The 19,846-nt window shown below is 35.0% G+C and overlaps 1 protein-coding gene across 3 annotated transcripts in view; it reads right to left on the minus strand.

Annotated features, from left to right (window-relative positions):
• Positions 1-1,654: 1,654 nt before the first annotated feature.
• Slf1 (SMC5-SMC6 complex localization factor 1) overlaps positions 1,655-19,846 on the minus strand; it is a 74,791-nt gene continuing 56,599 nt past the window's right edge. For all 3 annotated transcript variants that reach the window (XM_028760105.1, XM_028760107.1, XM_028760106.1), the window contains 7 exons: positions 15,827-15,974; positions 9,771-9,916; positions 8,531-8,694; positions 7,730-7,863; positions 5,693-5,785; positions 5,114-5,296; positions 1,655-2,613 (listed from right to left, as the gene is read on the minus strand). In XM_028760105.1, coding sequence (XP_028615938.1) covers positions 2,132-2,613; positions 5,114-5,296; positions 5,693-5,785; positions 7,730-7,863; positions 8,531-8,694; positions 9,771-9,916; positions 15,827-15,974 — 1,350 coding nt within the window. In that variant the 3' untranslated portion in view covers positions 1,655-2,131. The remainder of the gene's footprint in view (positions 2,614-5,113; positions 5,297-5,692; positions 5,786-7,729; positions 7,864-8,530; positions 8,695-9,770; positions 9,917-15,826; positions 15,975-19,846) is intronic.

The following is a 19,846-nucleotide window of genomic DNA, read 5'->3' on the forward strand; positions in this document are numbered from 1 at the left end:
CTCTGATCTTCACTGATACTGTGGATGGGCCCTGCTTCTGTTTGTCTCTTCAACAATCCCATGGAGCTGTGCTCTCTACTCTGGAAGGACACAGGGAAGAATGGCATAACTCAGCACTTAAATACATAAATACATAAAACAGTAGCCTTCCTTTATATAAATGATAAATAGACTGAGAAAGAGAACAGGGAAAAACCACCCTTCACAATAGTCACAGATAATATAAAATATCTTGGGGTAACTCTAACCAAACAAGTGAAAGATCTGTATGATAAGAACTTCAAGTCTCTCAAAAAGAAATCAAAAACGACCTCAGAAAATGGAGGGATCTCTCATGCTTGGCAGAATTAACAGTAAAAATAGCCATCCTACCAATAGCAATCTACAGATTCAATGCAATCCCCATCAAAATTCCAATACAATTCTTCAAAGACATGGAAAGAGTAGTTCTCAATTTCAACTAAAAAAACCAAAAAACCCAGGATAGTAAAAACAATTCTTCTTCCCCACCCCAAAAAAAACCCACCAAGTCTTAACAATAAAAGAACTCCTGGGGGAAAATCTCCAACTTAAAGTTAATACTCAGTACTTTAAGTGTTTACAATTTCTTCCTTTTGACCTCTAAGATAGGTTTAAGACAACACTATGTTTTTTTTAAAATACAAATACAAGAAACAAAAGAACAAATACTGGAATGCTGAAGTGCTTCATTGTAAGTTAAAATGCACCACATTTTTCACTCAGCATGGAATACAGGGTCCTGTGCTTGTGAAACAATCAGTGTTTACAGGAAGACATTTCGGAGACATCTCAGTATTTCTGGACATTGTATCATAAATACTGCCTGATAAATATATATTTACATTTAGTATGTAAGAAAACAAAAACAGAAAAAAGTCTTTGTAATTTGGTTAAAAACAAACTCTCCAAAGGCCAACACTAGCTGAGCCAAAGCCTGTTCTCAGGTTAGTGTTCCTTTTACTCACTCTCCTGCCTGCATGGGTGACATGAAATGGCTATTCCTGGTTCCTCTCTTTGCTCTCCCTCCTCCCACTTTACCTATTCTGTGTCCTTTTTCGTTCTCATGGCAGGGTCATACCGTAGTCTAGTCTGACACAAACTCAGTCATTTCCCCAACTCAGCCTCCCCAGTGACTAATAACTCATGTTTCCTGGTACTTTGGCAGATTAAGTAAATTAAAAAAAAAGTTTTTATGCTATTTCATTACATCTATTACATCTAAATGTAAGTTGTAATTATTCCCCATGTGACTTACTCCCCAGTGAAGGAACTACAACTTTGTAAGTTAATATTCACATTCTGTCTTTTAAGTTATAAAGTACTAGTTTATATAAAAAATTAGCTTATATATTATATCAAAATTAGTTTATATTAAAAAACCAAAAATACTCTGAAAATTCATACTGGATATTAAAATTTCAAATGCCTCAGACGTATTATTCCACTGCTAACTTACTTGTAAATTTTAATTATAATAGTAAAACTTAGTATGCAATAAAATGTTTCCACTGATAGATTTAAGTTAACAAAAACCTGCTTCATGCATGCTCTGTTAGAATACAACACAAAAAAGACCTGAACTGTTAAACTGTGTAGTTCATTTAGCATTTAAAAACTAAAGACTATGAAACAATTTAAAGTCCTAGAAAGGTTTATTTTAGAAACACATAACAGCAAATGCATCTTAAACACTGGCCTATAAAGAAGAAACAACTTTTACAAGTATATAGATGTACATTTAAATGAATATCCTTGCCATGATTTTAAGACCTACAGCACTCAGAGGAAAGAACATTTTGATTTGAAAAAAAATTAAGTTAATTTTCTACATATACAATACATATACAATATAAATAAATATTTGAAGAACAAATTTACTTTTTAAAAATCAGTGAAAGCATTTTATACCAAACAAAACTACTTCATTTTATTATTGTATCTTTTCTGAGTTAAATCCTGAGCCCATATTTTAGATCTGTAGATGTTTTATAAGTGCTATGAAAATTTGCTTTCAGTGAAAAACTGAAATTAATATTTTTCCAAAAGCTATGGATCTACTAAGTGACAAAGTATGTTGCATGTTCAGAAATATGACTCACATTATCTGGCATCATGACACGTCTGTGATTGACTGACACATCATTTCCAGTGTCACCAATAAGGCCTCAGTATGCACTCCAGGACATACATTTAGATTCTCAGGTAGTTCTTTAAGAACACTTGGAAGCTTCTTTAATGTCTTTATATTCCTAGCATAAACATCCAGTAACCAGTCAGCATGTGCATTTGTGGGTTCTGTATCACGACTGCATGCCATAAGCAACTCACTTAGATGACCTAACCCTTTGAAAGCTAGGATGAATTCTGAGGATAAATCAAATATTGAACAAAAGTTAATCAACATCCTACTAAGTAAAAATGAACCAAATTCAAGCTGTTGGTGATAAAAATGTTTCTGTGTCTTAGCATGAAAGTTGTCCACTGTATCGTCTATATTTGTAATAGCAAATAGCTCTTCCTTGTCTTTAGGGGACAACACATAATCCAAGGGCAACTCTCCCTTAGAGTTCCTCTGCTGTAAAAGTTCTGGGCCTGTGGGGAAAAAAAATGTAAAATGTTAGTAGTAAAACATTTTTATTTGCCAGGTTAACTGCTGCTTTCTTCCCCTGCCCCAGAAAAAGAAAGGCCTCCCAGGCCTCTGCTTATCATACTTGCTACTGATTAGCTGCCTACATATATTGTAACTGCCCATACAGACCAATAAAGGTGTGTTTACAGACAGAAAATTCTAGTCAACTGACTAATGAATTCTGCTTAAACATGGTCTATATGATAAGTGAAAACAGCTTTTAAAACTTTACCTGCTTCCAATTAAGGACAAGAATTTCAGTACTCTCAGAAGAAATTAATAAAATGCATTAATCAGAAGCTTAGAAAGAAGAAAAAAAGACTATCTCTTTTCCATTACTGAGTATGTGAAATCAATACTCTGGCAATGTGAAAACTATAAAGACCCTGCACAAATACAGTACAATTTTCACTTTAGCCTTCTAATGTTTACTGTCCACAAAGGCAAGGGAGTCATAAACACTTCAAAGTTAGTTTTCTAAATCAAACTCAATATTTGATCTATCAAACTAAAACCAAAACCAAAACCGGAAAAGTCTGCCTATAGTCAGAGTTAGTACTTGCAAAGTATTGAAATGTTCAGGACTCCAGGTCCTCCTCTGAGTATTAGAGGATGACAGAAGTGCAAAGCAACTGTTCATAACAAGGTGCAGTATGCTCTGTACACTTGTCAATCACAGCTTATGATCTTTTATGCAGTCACTCATAAACATGTAAGCAGCGACATGAAAGTATAGGAGGAGACATTGTAACACTGTACCATCAGAAAGAATAGATTATTAAGTGCTAAAACTCTTAATGATGACTATAACCACAAATATAAAGGGTATATGACTGATGGATAATTTGTGGGGAAAAAAAAGAATTCCAAATGAAAACTGTATTATCTATCATTTTGTTAACATCTCAAAACAAAAGTAAAATACTCTGACTTATTTCTGTTTGGAAAACATTACAAGTACCTGAAGTAAACACAGTTTTAGCAATATATATTCTTGAAATTATTGCTTGCAACACTGAAAGACTTGAAATGAATAGATTATATAGCTGCTATAGTGATAATGTCAAACCATATAAAGATTCAAACTCAGAGTCTGACTAGGTAAGTCAACAAATATACAACCTAATACAAACAAACATCAAAAAACACCACCAACACAGATGTAATTTAGTCAATGAACCTTGACAAATATAAGTACAAGTGGGTTTTCTCTCCTATATCAGAGACTAACCCACATACTATTCTGTTAGCTAAATCAGCATAGCTGATTTAATATTACACTATCTAATCAGCTGGATTTCATTAAACAATACTTCTTATATCATTTATATTATTTGATACAGAAATGAATATTGGCTTGCATGTCAGATTAAATTTTTTGAGTAGAAAACACCAGAATACTTAATAGAGAAAGCATTGGGTTTATAAAACTAACAGTATTTTTAAAAAAGGTAAAAGAACTAAAAATATATCAATTATGAAACAGTGTTGGTAAAACACACACATTTAGGCCTTTAGGGGGCAGAAGAAGACTATAAATAACCAAGTTTCTCAAGCCATCATGCAATATATCCATGCTTTCTTAGATACTCACAGGAAAAAAAAGACACATTGAGAATATGCCTTTTGTTTTTATGCAGAATGAAATGCTTTTTTTACAGCATAAAACACAAAATCTAAGTTAAAATAACACAAAACCAATAGATTCACACAAATGTTTGTGTTTTTCACATTACAAGAGAGTTATCAGAGTTACTTTTTTAAGACACAAATTAGTTTGAATGTTTGAAGCAATTCTGTAATAGCTCAGATGCAGAATGTCACTAAAAAGGGAGTTGCTGAAGCTAAAGATGAAAGAATCAGAAAAAGCAGTGGACAGAGATGGAAAGCCTTGCGCTGTACGTAACACCACCTGAGTATCCACTTCAACACAGTTGATGGCAAATACGAATGAAAATATCCGAGGCTATTTTTTCCATACTCTATAAAGGAATGTCTTATACAGACAATATTAGCTTAGACAGTTATACGTACATCCACACTGCATACATATGTAATAAAAAAGGAATGGAAAACCAAAGTACTCACAAGAAGCACTGAATCCACTTACTAACAAGCTTTAAGAAATTATCAGTTCACAAAGATATCATATACATTAAGTTAAAGGAATATTTAAAACCAATACCTTCAACTGCAAAAATATACTTTCATACATGAATCTTAATATGTTTTAACAGTATATATATTAGAAAATGATTCTTACAACAACTAATACAATTAGTTGCTATATTAGTGGCTATATTTTAGAACACTTTGTCTTTACTTTTTAATTATATTTTATTTTATAAACTATAAAAGCATCTTCTCTTACAGATTTTTAAATATAAAGTGTTATCTGCCTCGACGGGATTCATCAAACAGCTAGAGAATTTATCAAAAGCCATTTAACACAAACACACTCACCCCCGTGCTGTAGAAGCAGCTTGCCAATTTCTACATGTCCGTTTGACAGTGCATCATGCAAAGGAGTCACTCCGTCCACTTGAGTGAGCAGATCTACCTCTGGACAACGTTGCAAAATTTCCTGGACACACTCTGTGTTGCCATAGTTACAGGCTTCATGCAAAGGCGTCCAGCCAGCATTGTCTAAATTAGAAATCAAGGCAAGTTTTAAAACAGCAGAAGTACTGTCAGCTGCAAAGTATTGATATTCCACAAGTCCCCTCCAATCACTCTGTAGGAGCTTCATATATGAAAACAGCATTGGCGATAATAAACTCAGTGGAATCATAGTTCTACTTAAAAGTGAAAATAAATAAAAAGCAGTTTTAAAACATCAACGTTGGAATACGACCAGAGAATTGCTACTAAAGTATGATTAGCTCTAAGTTACCACATAATGAATTACCTCAGTTTGGCTGGTAACTATTTTTAAATGTTTGGTAAATTTACTTAAATGATTTTTCTTAATATGATATAAAACTATTTTGTGTAATAAATAGTAAGATGCTGAATGAGAGCACAAAGACTTAGAGAACTTACCTTTAACATTGATGTCTACTCCTGGCAGAGAGAGAAGAATAATCAATTTCTCCACTTGGTTTTTTATGCAAACTCTATGCAGAGCTGTTTCCCCTGACATAAAAAATTAATAGATTATTCCAAAGAAGACAAGAATCAACTAAAGAAAATAATAAAGACCAGGAACTAGAAAGTCTGGACCCATGCCAATCATTTGTGGGGTTCCCCTTCCAGCTGGTTTAAATAGCTCTTGAATTAAAAAAAAAAAAAAAGAAAAAAAGAAAAAGATAAAGAAAAAGAGAGGTGGGTGAGAAGAGCCCTAGCAATCCGAGCTTCTGTTCTGTCAGCAGTTCAGCAAGGAAATGCTACAATGAAAGCTTGAACACAGGAACTGTCTTTCCCAGTTCAAGGTTTAACGCTTCATTCCTGCTATAAAAACCTCAAATGATCAGAGAACACCAAAAAAAAAAAAACCTTGGTTTTGTAGCAATAAAAGTTTTAAAGTGCAACTGCCCTCTCTTAAATTTATTCATGAATCTAAGCTACCATGTATGGCTCTTTCTTATACAGCATTTATAGCTTAATTCAAATGAATGTTTCTGGCTAAGCACAAGTGCCTCTACATACTCAAGTATAATTCAGAACTTCAAATCCATTAACAGATGGTTTGCTGCTTCTCAATAGGCTGTCTGGCTTGGCTACAGCCTCACAGAGGGAGAAATGGAAAAATCTTAATATAAACACCACACACACACACACACACACATGCACGCACGCACGCACGCACGCACGCACGCACGCACGCACGCACGCACGAAAGCACGCACACCGAAAAAAGTACCTAAGTACCATTTAAAGCTGAACAGCAGCAGCACATAGAACAGCACAGGCTTTGCTTGGAGGAATGGAGGAAGTTGCTGCTGGCCAAAATCATCCATTCCCCACTGCTCCTTGAACTAGGATTATATTTAAGTCATAATCTGACATTAAGGAAAGTGGCTAAATACTTATCAGTGACTATGGCATTATTTGTTCCTATTATACAAAATACTGAGTAGCACATTTTTATACTACTCAATTTTACAGATTATCTCTGCAACTTCTATCAACATTTCTTCTACATGCAAAGTCTCTTCAAGTCTTTCTCCATTTCTCAATTTTCTTCCTCTCCCAACTCCTGCTGTTCAGCCTAAAGTCATTCATATTCATTTTACTTCTGAACACTAAAACAAAGAAAAGAGACACTGATCTTTGAAGTGAGTATCTGAATTTTCATCTAATAGTCTTCATATTTTGAGCTACATGGGCTCAGAATATAAATGTCTATCCCATGGAGCAATTATAAAAGCTTGGCTGTCACCATTTTCATGAGCTAACCCATAGCATGACTTAATACATATGATATAGTTTATAAACAGAATAACTTATAAATCTAGCAATTTAGTTTATCCAAGTAGAGATTCCTTGTAGATAACACATTTTCAGGTTACAAGACATCTAAGTAAAAGGATTACAGCACTATTCTTGCAATACCACCCATTAGGTACTTAGGCTGCAGTACAGTTAGAACCAAAAGCCAAACACATTTCAGTCTGGGCTCAGTGCCTAGAAGAAAGGAGCCCATATGCTTAACACAGCTACGTAACATAGCCTACTCCTCACTCTTTGTTCACAAAATGTCTATGACTGAAAAGAGATGAAGAATGAATTATACTTTCAAATCAGAAGATGCTGATCCTAAGCAGTACAGGTTGATGTGGAATTGCAAAGTAAGGAGGGCAAGTGTGGAATGAGCTCAGGGAGATTCACACATCACTTAGCATCTGGAAAGGCAGGGTGAGAAAGGGAGGAATATTCTATTACATCAGCTACTAAATGACCAGTTCTCTTGTATACAACAGAGTTAAAAAAATATTACATTATCCATTAGGGTATTTCCGGGACCTAGTCCAATATTTAAGTTCAAACATTCATTAATGCAAATGTGTGAGATCTCCAAGTACTGACTACAAGTTACGAAAAGTTCTTAGTATAAGTTAACTCAGACACTTGGGGTACCTTTTAGGTTAGTTTTATGAAAATTCATCTTTGTAACCAAAGAGAGGCAATTCTCCTTGGAACATGACAATTCTCCTTCTGACTTCTTTTTCAATTTTCTCAATGATGAGGAACACTTAGCACGGTTTAACTCTCTGAAAAGAAAGAAAACCAAGAAAAGCTTGTTTTTCAGGAAGTCATGCCAGCATACATAAGATAGTATTTTTCCTCCTTTAAAATGTATCCTGCTTTGAACTTAAACCCACTTACTCATTCAATCATACTGATTCCCAAGTTTTAAAATGATGTAACTACATTAGAGCAAATTTTGATGCATTAATTTTTACTTTATTAGTCTGACTCTCCAACTGCTCAGCAAAAAGTGAATGAGTGTAGAATGCTGGGCAAGGAGGAGACCAAGGACATCAGAGTGTGAAGAGGAAGTAAAGCTGCACGTTATGTCAGAGTGCAGATTCCTATGTAAGATGTCTCTCATTTTGAGCAAGTATAGCATCTCATATGCATCTAAAGCCTTATTTATATTATCTATAAAAAAGTAGTACTTTCTGTTTCAGACAACATTCTTATGAAACAGAGACTTGATTAATTGTTTCATTTCTTTGAGGAAGCACTTAGTAGGAAGTATGATCTTTGCAGTATAGTAAAGGAAAAGTGCAGCTCTTACGAATTTATAGGTCCAAAATTGAGTTTTCTTTCAATCAACATATGTAGACAAACCCAAGATAGCCTAAAGTACCAGGCATTTCAGAGAAAAGACCATATTCCAAAACAGCGTGCAGCTGTCACAACAGCACTACTTACAGGAGCTCTGGCCGGCCTTCCGCTTGTTTCTGCTTTGCACCGTTCAGCATTAGCAATGCTCTTTGAGATTCTAGGCAAGGCCGCTGGCAGAGGTTTTTTGGCATCTGCATCTTTCCAGCCCCATACATGTCCATTTTCCCCAAAACTGGCAAATAAGAATCTATCTGTTGCAAAGTAATATTATATCATTATCACAGCTACAAAGACAGTAAAAGGAATGACTTCATCATTTTCCTATTACGTCTCATTGTATTTTCTTGATTTCACAACTAGGTTGCTACATGATCTTCTCCAAATATGACTAAATATTAACATTGTCAGTTCTGTGTGATTATTTAAGTAATTATTTTGTCAATATCTTGTAGTTCTTTTAGAAAATAATTATACTTTCCAGTTCAATTTTAATACTCACTTAGGAAAGTTCTTTTGATTGAGTCTCGTATCCAACTTTTGATGATTTACATATTTTTATACTTAAAAGACTTAATAGTCAAAAGATAATTTGTTATTTCTGTTTTACTAATGGATTTCTTCAAGAGAAAGGTAAGTCCAGCATAAATGGGAGAAGGGATGAAGTGTCCTATCCAGCCCTGTTACAAAGCCCTTTGCCCAGTATCACAACAAACAGTGACTGCAGCAGCACTACAGCATTAGAGCTTAGGACCTACCATGGCCAAGACAAAAGAGTGGAAACAAATGCAGCTTATATATACATATATGTATGTAGGACACATCTTTCCAAGGTTTCCTTTTCAGATATCATATTTAACAGATTTTTGGATATAGTTTTAAAAGATATATTACGGCAAAAGTCAGAAAAACTTTTTTATACTATTTCCCCCAAATAATTAAATCTATTCCTTAAAAGATTTATTTTTTACTAATTATTTAAAGTGTGTGTGTGAGTGAGTGTGTTTAGTGGGTGGGTGCACACCAGTGTGCCTGAAGTCAGAAGATCCATACATGCTAGGAACTGAAATTGGGTCCTCTGAAAGGACAGCAAGTGATATTAACCATGAAGCCATCTCTGCAGTGTCACACTAGTGTATTTTTGAGAAAAAAAACAAAAACAAAAAGCAAAACAAACAAAAAAACCCGGCTCCTTAATGTACTGGAAGATTTGTAAGTTGTGTTTTGTCTACTTATGAGAAATAACTAAGAATTTAAACTGAACTCATGAACTAACATCTTAGAAAAAGAAACAAAACAAACACAATGCCCTGAGTAGGGAGGGGCTTACTATTTTCTGAAGAGAGAGTGGCTCAGTGCACGCACTAGTGGGGCCCTGGAAGCACAGCTTTTTAAAGATTGCTTCTGCAACAAACATTTGAAGCCAGGAAGATGGAAAGGAACAAATGAAGACCTCTAGTTCTTTTGAAGAAAAGTCTATAAAAACAAGTAAAAATAGTTATTGCTACATCTTATACATTTCCCCATATCTTCACTGTGGATTGTGCTCAACTGAGTGACATTTCTTAAGCCAATAAACTTTAGTTATAATTTTAAACCACTATAGATGGTTTTATATAAACATTTTATATGAAACACTTAAAATTATAAATATATATTTATATATATTATATATCATACGCATACACTGCTCCTTGTTTTTCAAAAGAAATTTTTTTATGGTACACATGCCAGCATTTGAAAAACAAACAACATCATTTTATCAGGTAGCTGATTCCCATGTCATCCAGTCAATGACACCAATTTTCTGCTAAACTTTCTATGTAAATAGCAGCACACATTCAGAGGAGCAGGCTCTCCTTGCATCTCACCTGGGCAGCACAGCAGAGTTGCTCCCGAATGGGGTGATTGGCCCCACTCCTTGCTGGTGAGGGAGAGCTGGCTCAGAGTTTTGAGAGCAGGAGAGCTGGCCCCATCTCTAGCAGTGCTGAAGAGCTGGACTAGATGGCTTGAGCCCAGGAGGCGGTAGAGCCAGTCCTGCCTTTTGCTAGCTGCCACAAACAGGAGAGCTTATGGGCTGAACAACCACCACCAAGGCTATAAGTTGGTGGTTCACCATAACGTCTACCCAATCTAGGAACTGCTGGAGTGTATGAAGGGGCTGGTCCTCATGGATATCTGAGAGGAGTCCAAGAGGATTCAGTATTGATAGCATAGCAGAAGCCAGAGGCCTCAACCATGTCAGTGATTCATTGTACTGAACATTTGAAAGTAAAGCTGCTGGACAAACCTGTGTGACATACTGCAGCCAGATTTATTTTTTAAATATTTGTTTGTTTGTTTGTTTATTTTCTTTGGGGGGTTGCAAGGGCAGAGGGCAGATATGGAGGGATGGGGACATGAACGGCATTGGGGTGCATGAGGTGAAATACACAAAGAATCAATAAAAAGTTAAAAAATAGCAGCATAAATAAAACAATGGAATGACAAACAATGAGATAACCAATAGGATACTAAAAGAGCTACCATTAAATAACAAGACATGATATAAGAAAGTTGTGATACATAGATCAATGGAATAAAAAAGAAAATCCCAGAAAGGAGTTTAGGCTCCTAAAGTCAACTAGTTTTTGACATAGATAGATGCCTTTAAGAGCTAGCGCCAGAAATACTATATACATAATGTAAAAAAATGAAATTAGATCCTTATCTCACATCAAACATCAACTCCAAGTGAACATACACCTTAATGAAAGACGTCAAACTCTAGACTGTTAGGAAAAACCTGATGATACATGCACAGGAAGAGCTTTCTGTGTACAACTGACTGCTCAGGAAACAAAGGCAACAACTGACAAATGGAACCTCGTGAAATTAACGGCTTCTGTACAGCACGGTGATCTCCTGACTGAGAGAAGACTCTTGGTAAACATGGTAAACTAATTTCAGCATTCAAAACACTTCCTGGAAAGTTCTGAAACAATGAGGACCATTTTTTTGTTTGTGCCCTTCTCCATTATATAGAGAGTGCACTTGAATTCCTGCTACAATATAAATAATAATTTGTGGCGTGGATGAGTGAAGTGGAAATACTCTGACTGAAATAATTAGTAAATATAAAAATTATTTAAGGTGTCCGAACTATAGAAAGAACAAAACAGGAAAATTAGCACAAAACATTAAAAAAGCAAAACATTATAAAAATATCAGGAAAATATACTGACATGTATAAAAAGGGCACACAGGATCCTGAGATATGAAAAATTATGTTTTGATATAAATTCACATTTTTTAATAATTCAACCGATCCTTTGTCAATGTCATATATGTATACAATGCTTAGCTCCTTCACAGCCATACTAGCTACCTCCTATCTATTAGTCACCAGCATATGGTCATGTCTGCTTTTTGTTTTTAGCATCCACCAATTTAGCCAGGGCCATCTGTATGAACCTGAGATTGTTGGAATGACATGTTTTCTATCCCATCAAAGACATAAGAAAGAAATTGGTTTAACTCAAAGAACAGCAAATGGAATATAAACAAAATGTTATTGGAACATGGCCATTATATGTTATTATTTTGTGTAAGGTTGTTTTCTTACTACAATTTCTTACGCCTAAAGAGCAAGGGGTATTTAGATATTTTACATAAATGGGAACTCTAAACCCCAGGTAATGCTAATCTCTAAAGAATTTCAATTAGGATAAAATCAAATTTCAGATAGCTTTCAGAAGTGTTGTGAAAAAAAATACTAAAGCTTTGATGTAGAACTGATGGCCATGAGATCTACTAATGAAAAGAAGAAAGGATTATACCTGACTTCTGAAATACATACTGCCTTAGTTCTCATAAAACAATGATATCCTTCAGCAACTATACTAAATGTGAATGGGGAAGGTGGATCTCTATCTTAAAATGAAAACAACACAATGGCCAAATCATCTATCTTTACTAATGAGTCAGAAAATACAAAGAAAGTAATTGAACTACAGAATAATGCAAAGAAATGTAGAAAAGAAAACAAACCCAAACAAAACAGGTGGGAATAACCAGAGAGGAATAACAGCAACAGCAACAGCAACAAAAGAGACTGGCAAACAATAATGTTCAAGAAGATTCTTCATAAAGATTCTAACAGGACATTACTAAAATACATGGATAGTTCTGTTGTTCTAAAATCTCAGTGATAAATACTTCAATTATGTTTTGAATACAAAAAAGGTGCTTAAGACTACTATATTCATGTCTCTTGACAAATATTAAACACTAAGCTTTCTTGAGAAAAAACTTAGAAAGATATTAATTTGGATCATTTTTAGAAATACATGTAAGAAAAAAAAAACCTTTAAATGATGGTGGTTTGAATAAGAATTGTCCCATAGACTCATTATGTGTGATTGCTTGGCTCACAGGGAGTGACACTATTAGTCGGTATAGCTTTGTTGGACTAGGTGTGGCCTTGTTGAAAGAAGTGTATCACAGTTGGAGTGGGTTTTGAGGTCTCCTGTGCTTCCCAGTGTGGCAAACACGCTCTTCCTGCTGCCTGTGGATCAAGAGGTAGAACTCCCAGCTCTTTCTTTAGCACCATGTCTACTTGCATGCTGCCATGTTTCCTTCCATGACAATAATAAACTCCATCTCTGAAATTGTAAGCAAGCCCCAATCAAATGCTTTTTTTTTTTTTTTAAAGAAATGTGCCATGGTCATGGTGTCTCTTCACAGCAAAAAAACCCTAACTAAGACAACGGTTTACCCATTCCATAACTTGAAACCTAAGAAATCAATTCTACATATGTGTGTGTTTAGTTTTCATTACAGCTACTTATTTAGAATCTGGATTATATAATTTCACATTTCTTAAACTGGCAGTTTAAGAAGTTAAAAATGTAAGGCTACTGGTATGAAGCAGGGAGCAAAGGAACAGCTAGGTGTTCTGAAACTGTTTATGCAGGTAGGAAATGTCAGGTCTCAGGGAAGCCTTCTCATTCTGCAGACTGGAAAGATTAGATTAGATCTGATTAGAATATTTCCTGAAGTGCTTGCTAAAAAGAGTTCTGTTGGCAAACTGTCTAAATAATATCCTTCCTTTCATTTATTTTAAGAAGCTTCAAAACAAAAAGTAAATGATGGAGAGCAGGAAGAATATAGAAATTATGCATAATACTGTTAAGAATAGACCCCAAAATAAGAGGTTCTTTTAAAAATGCATATCAGGACAATTTCCAAAGTAATTCATACATGAGCAAAATAGTTTTCTTAAGACTAAACAATTTTCTAATTTATTGCCCCCCACCAAATTCCAAAAAAAATTCCAAAAGGAAATTTTCACACCAATTCATCAGGAAGCAATTGTAAGAAGGCCATTGTTCTCAGTTTCTTAAGTTGGGGTGGATGGTTTTGGTCATTTTATGAATTATAGATGTTATTATTTTAAGGGATGACATGGTCTTGGGCAGGGAGAAAAGAAAATAGGGAGTTTAGACTCAGGGATACCCTTCCTTCCTTCCTTCCTTCCTTCCTTCCTTCCTTCCTTCCTTCCTTCCTTCCTCCCTCCCTCCCTCCCTCCCTCCCTCCCTCCCTCCCTCCCTCCCTTCCTTCCTTTCCTTTATTAGGTAAGGAAAAGTAGGGATATAGAAATATTGTAAGAAATTAGACAAATAGGGGTACTCTTAAACCAAACAACATTTTATAGCCATAATCTACATTGGTACAGAATTGTGTATATTAATACAAAAACAAGGTTACATTTTGTGACATTAGTACAAAATTTTGTATACTAATATAGATAGGTTTATGTTTTCATTGGTATAAGTCATTGTATAACCATTTTAGACTATTTTTGTTACAACATAATATATGTATGTCTCAACTTTTCTATAGGCATTGTGCTTATGCAACTCATTTAAAACTACAAGGTTTACTCCCAGTCCCTTTAATAGCAGTGATTACAAACTGTTTAGGATAATTAAGTAGTACAAATTAACAGTCTGTCCATCAAACTTGTGGTCCATCTCCTCTCATGGCAGCTTCCTCCTCCCTTCCAGTTCTTCTTCCTTCTCCTCTTTACCACTCTTCTCCTTGAAAAACCCACCCACCTCTAATCCCTCTAGCTGTAGCCAATTTTATTTAACCAACAGTTTTAAAATTAAAGAACAAGGTTTGCACAACAAAACCTTGTAAATGAGAGAATTCACTTGTAGGCCTAGACCTTCAGGTATAGAATTTAGCATTATAATTGATAGCAACAGACCAAACTTCAAGAGTATTCAAAATACCAAACCTAATATCCACCAGTAAGTGTAGCTCTCATCCCTCATCCCAGAGACCTTCAAAGAAATCCATAATTGTTTAAAATATAAAATATAATATTTATAAAATATAAATATTGTATAAAATATCTGTGGGGGAGAAGCCCATCCCCAATCAATACCCTTACATCATAACTTCTATGGCAGAGGCTCAGGGAACACCATAAAAGAGGGTTCAGAAAGACTGTAAGAGCCTGAGACCTTGGAATGTCTAAGATGATATATATATATATATATAATCTCCCCTCTCTATATGACAGATATTCAAGAAATCTTAACAATATGGTACCCTAAACAAGACCTGCACAGTGAGAACTCCAGTTGACATCCCAGCATGGATGGGAAGGATCTCACAAGGTTCCTACAGAAGAAACACAGACAACTAAGAAAGTCTTCTCCAAGATCTACTTGGACTTGAGGTTTGTTCAAGGTGACAAATATAGATTTATTTACATTTTTATACATACAGACTGCCAGTAAGACCAGCACCATTTATTGAAGATAGTTTCTTTTTTCCATTGTATATTTTTGGCTTCTTTGTCAAAGGTCAAGCGTCCATGTGTCTTCAATTCTATTCCATTGATCTATCTGTCTGTCTCTGTACCAATACCATGTAGTTTTTAACACTATTGCTCTGTAGTACAGTTTGATGTTAGGGATGGCGATTCCCCTAGAAGTTCTTTTATTGTTAAGAACTGTTTTTGCTATCCTGGGTTTTATACATATATACACATACACATGTAACAACAATAAGGAGAAAATTTAAGTGGGAGTGTGTGGGACTGAAATGGAATAAAATGAGTACTCATGAAATTCTCAAAAACTTATGTTTAAAATTTTTTAATGTAATACAAGTTCAATTATGTCTAAATGCTTAGACATTATAAGTTTTTTGAAGCACTTTGTATGGGAACACTATAGAAAAATTTCTCACTCCTTTTCATATTGTCTCTGTGTATTATTTCAAAGAAAACTTCGTATGAATATACATTGAAGAATAGACACCTTAAAGTTACTTGAAACTAATTTTCATAATGAGTGATTAAAAATGTAACCATAACAAAAATACACTTACCATCACAGGAAAGAGAAATATAACTTCCTAAGTCATCAGACATATGTCGGATCACATTTCTACCCATTTGAATACCAAGGAAGATCCAGTAATCTACTGCTGCGCCAAGGATTCCAGTCAGTAAGTAAGACAGTTCATGTTTGAAAACCTAGTAAAAAGATGGGAAAATGTTACTGAAACATTAAGAATACAAAACTTTTCTATTTTTAATGCTTACTTTTACTATTTTTTTTGAGAGGTTCATGATTAAAACTACAGGATATGTTGGTAGTGAAAGAATACTAACAAATGACCTCTTTCTCCATCTATCCTAGGCCTCTCATTACACACACAATGATGGAATTTGTCATCTGAAACCACTAGGACTCTTAATTGTTTCCGGATCCAGATATTTTTTTGAGTTTGAAGTTATCTATAAATACAAAATAATACTCTAAGAACGGTATGCAAATCCAAATATGGAACTTATTTGTTCATATATACCTTCTGTACATATTGTAGATGTAATTTCACCTGTTTTGTTTGAGATCTGTTTATGAGGTCAGCTATGAAACGTTCCAATTGTGGAATTATGGTGGCCAATAACTTTTGGATTTGTGGATATTTAGGATTCCAGATTAAGAATGTTCATTAAACCGTCATGTAAAAAAAATGTTTAATATTTTATAGGTTTCTAGCTTTTAACCATAGCTTATAACAAGAGAAAATTTGATCTGAAGCTATCAGGTCTTTTATTCAGGCACTATTTATATTAAAATCAGGAGGAAATCTCAGGCTTCTGTGGATATTACTTAGCAGGAATATAGTAAGGAAGACAAATTTGTTATTTTGACAAGCCAAATACAGGCTTGTTTGTATTTCTAAAAATTTTAATATTATTGTATGTGCAATATGGTGTATGTGTATGTGTGTATGTGTGTATGTGTGTGTGTGTGTGTGTGTGTGTGTGTGTGTGCGCATTCCACTGTGCACAAATAGATGTCAGTGGACAACTTTGTGTACTTAGTTTTCTTCTTTCACTATGGATTTCAGGGACTGAACTCAGGAATTCAGGATTGTGAGGCAAGTAACATTACCCATTGAGCCAATGCTAGAATCATTTTCACTTCAAATACCAGGACTACACAAATTTAATGAATAATCAACAAGTCTGTTATAGAAATACACGAATCTAAGTTCTACTGAATTATAATAAAATGAAATAATTTGGAGATAGACATCAAGTTTCAAGTATGAAAATTTTTTATATTGCCACTTTTATACTAAATATTAAATTCCTCTAAGAACTATGAGATAGCATTTAAAAGTTCATAGTATGTTTTATTCTTTTTTTTTTATTTAGAAAAGTCACTATCAGCTATAAGGCTAAAGATGTGAGAAAATAGTATTTAAAAATTTTTTTTTAAAAAGATTTATTTTATGCATACTAGTGCCCCATTTTCATGCATACCAAAAGATGAAATCATTCAGTTACAGATGGCTGTGAGCCCCTATCTGGTTGCTGGGAATTGAACTTAGGACCTTTGTAAGAGCAGCCAGTGGTCTTAACCACCGAGCCATCTCTCCAGGCCCTTAAAAATATTTTAATATAAACAGTTTTCAAACATGACATTAAGCTAGTTGAAATACCTATATTATTGTTGCTTGTTTCCTATACAAGTTGCATGTGTGAAACTATCAGTAGCAGTTGGATAAGGCACAGAAATGTTACATTTGAATAGATTATAACTGCTGGGTTCAGTCATTACATTGTGCCTAATGAGTTAGAGCCCTATGCATTTTGAACCCTCAGTCAATCATGGATTTAATTCTGCTCTTGCAAACAAATTTCTTGTAAGCATAGAAGATATTTTATTAGGAAATCATTCGTTAGCTTACATGGACACCAACCCAGCCACAAAAACTTTGACCTACTACATGTCCTGCTTGTAAGATGTGCTGAGGCAATAGTAGCACAGAACATGTGGGAGTGGTCAAATCATGTCTGATTTGACTTGAGGCCCAACTCCACAAGAGGAAGCCCATGCTCAACGCAGCTTGGGTGGCCAGGAACCAGAGACCTATGGCAGAACCAAACACAAGTAATCTAAAAGTACGAAACAAACAAAATACCAACCAAACAAAGAAACAAAAAACCCAAATGTGCAAAAAAAAAAAAATTAAAAACCAAAAAACGAACAAAAACAAAATAAAACAAACTTACAAAAAAACAATGACATGATTCCTAACTACAGCCAGTGCCTCGTCAAATCATCATCAAAGGCTTCCTCCCATGGCAGATGGGAGTAGACACTATAGATATTATGCAGTTTAAATTTGAGGTTTATATTGGGTGCCCCCACTAGGAGAATGCCATGGAAGAGGGGACAGAAAGACTATAAGAGCAGAAAGAATGGAGGAGAGTCGGAGAACAAGGCCCAGTGAATCAACTGAGCAAAGCTTGTGAGCACAGGCTCCCAGAGAGAAGTAGGCATGAACGGATCAGCACCAGGTCCTCTGCAGAATATACTGAGTACTTCTGCTGGACCCCCGAGGGAGTGGGTGGCTCACAGCGTCTTTTGACTGCTCTTGGGACTCTTTTCCTTCTGTTGGGTTGCCTGGTCTTGCCTCTTAATATAATTTGTTTTGTCATGTTTGGTTCTTGTCTCTTGGATGCCTGCTCTTTTCTGATGGGAGACAGAGGGCAAGTAGACCCAGGAGAGAGGGTTGGTGAAGGGGTCCTGGGAGGAGTGGAGGTAAAGGAAACTGGTTGGGATGTAAGGTAGGGGAGAAGAATTTATTTTCAGTTAAAAAAAAAAAAACAGACTAAACCAGAAAGTATAATTGCATTTTACAACATTATGCACATATATTAAATACATCAGAACAAGGAAGACTTATGTTTATAACCATACACATATGACCCTGAAACACCAAGGAAATAGATATTATAGAATAATGTGTCTAAGAAAAAGATGTTATAGAGTTTAAAAAGCCATTGGAAATTAAGAATTCTATTTCTGGTTTGCTGTGCAAAACCAGAGAAACAAATGGCCAAGTGGTACACACATTTGTGTTGTCAAACATCGACACAGAAGGAAATCCCAGAGTCAAGACCAATAGCAGGTGTGAAGACATGGTGTCTTATGATACCACAGGGCAGCTCGCTGCATTCTGGCATCATATTACATTTTGGAGAAAGATCCTGAAGCACTTAACTGAAGAGATTTTAAACTGCATGGTTAATTGACAATTAAAACAAGCAAAGAACTTCTGATATAATTTGGGGTTAGAATAAACATATGGCTTGATCCTATTCATGCATGCAAACACTGCTACCTTTTCCTCCCTGGACTCATGTTTGGTTTAAATCTTACAGTTGCAGCTATGTTGTATGGGAAGTTAGCATATAGCCTGGCTATAATAGCAGCATCAACATAACCCTTTGCATGATTTGAGGGACTACGGAGCTAATGCCAATCTCATGAACCATTGCAGGAAAACGACTCTATTCTTTGTAAAGCTGATCTGCAGATGTGACTCTGAACATTTAGTTCTCTCATGTCATTCAAGATAGCAAAAGGATATGAAATTGGCCATGTTCATAGACATAAGATGTTACTTCAACTACAATGATTTTCTGAGTACTAGTAATGTCAATACTCAGGAGAGAAGGGAAAAAAATCAGTGTATTCTGATATGTAAAACTATGTCTTAAGTACGGTAATTCAGGATCATATGTAGGCCCCAGACTCTAAAACTGTTGAGTAACAATAGTCTATGTAGGTAAGCTCATATAGAAATCACAATCTAGCACTAAAATACCAACTAGTTGGGACTTTCTTTTAATTTTACATAAATCAACATATACCTGTATCTCAATTTAAAGTTAGTATTTCCTTTTTATTTATTATTTTTATTTATACGAGTATTTGTCTGCATGTATATAAGTGCACCATGGACATGCTTGGTGCCTATGGAGGTCAGAAGAGGGCACTGATTCCCTGTGACTGGAGTTATAGATGGTTCTAAGTCCATGGG

This window comes from Grammomys surdaster, unplaced genomic scaffold, assembly GCF_004785775.1.
Source record: "Grammomys surdaster isolate TR1022 unplaced genomic scaffold, NIH_TR_1.0 126391, whole genome shotgun sequence".
Classification (NCBI taxonomy): Eukaryota; Metazoa; Chordata; class Mammalia; order Rodentia; family Muridae; genus Grammomys; species Grammomys surdaster.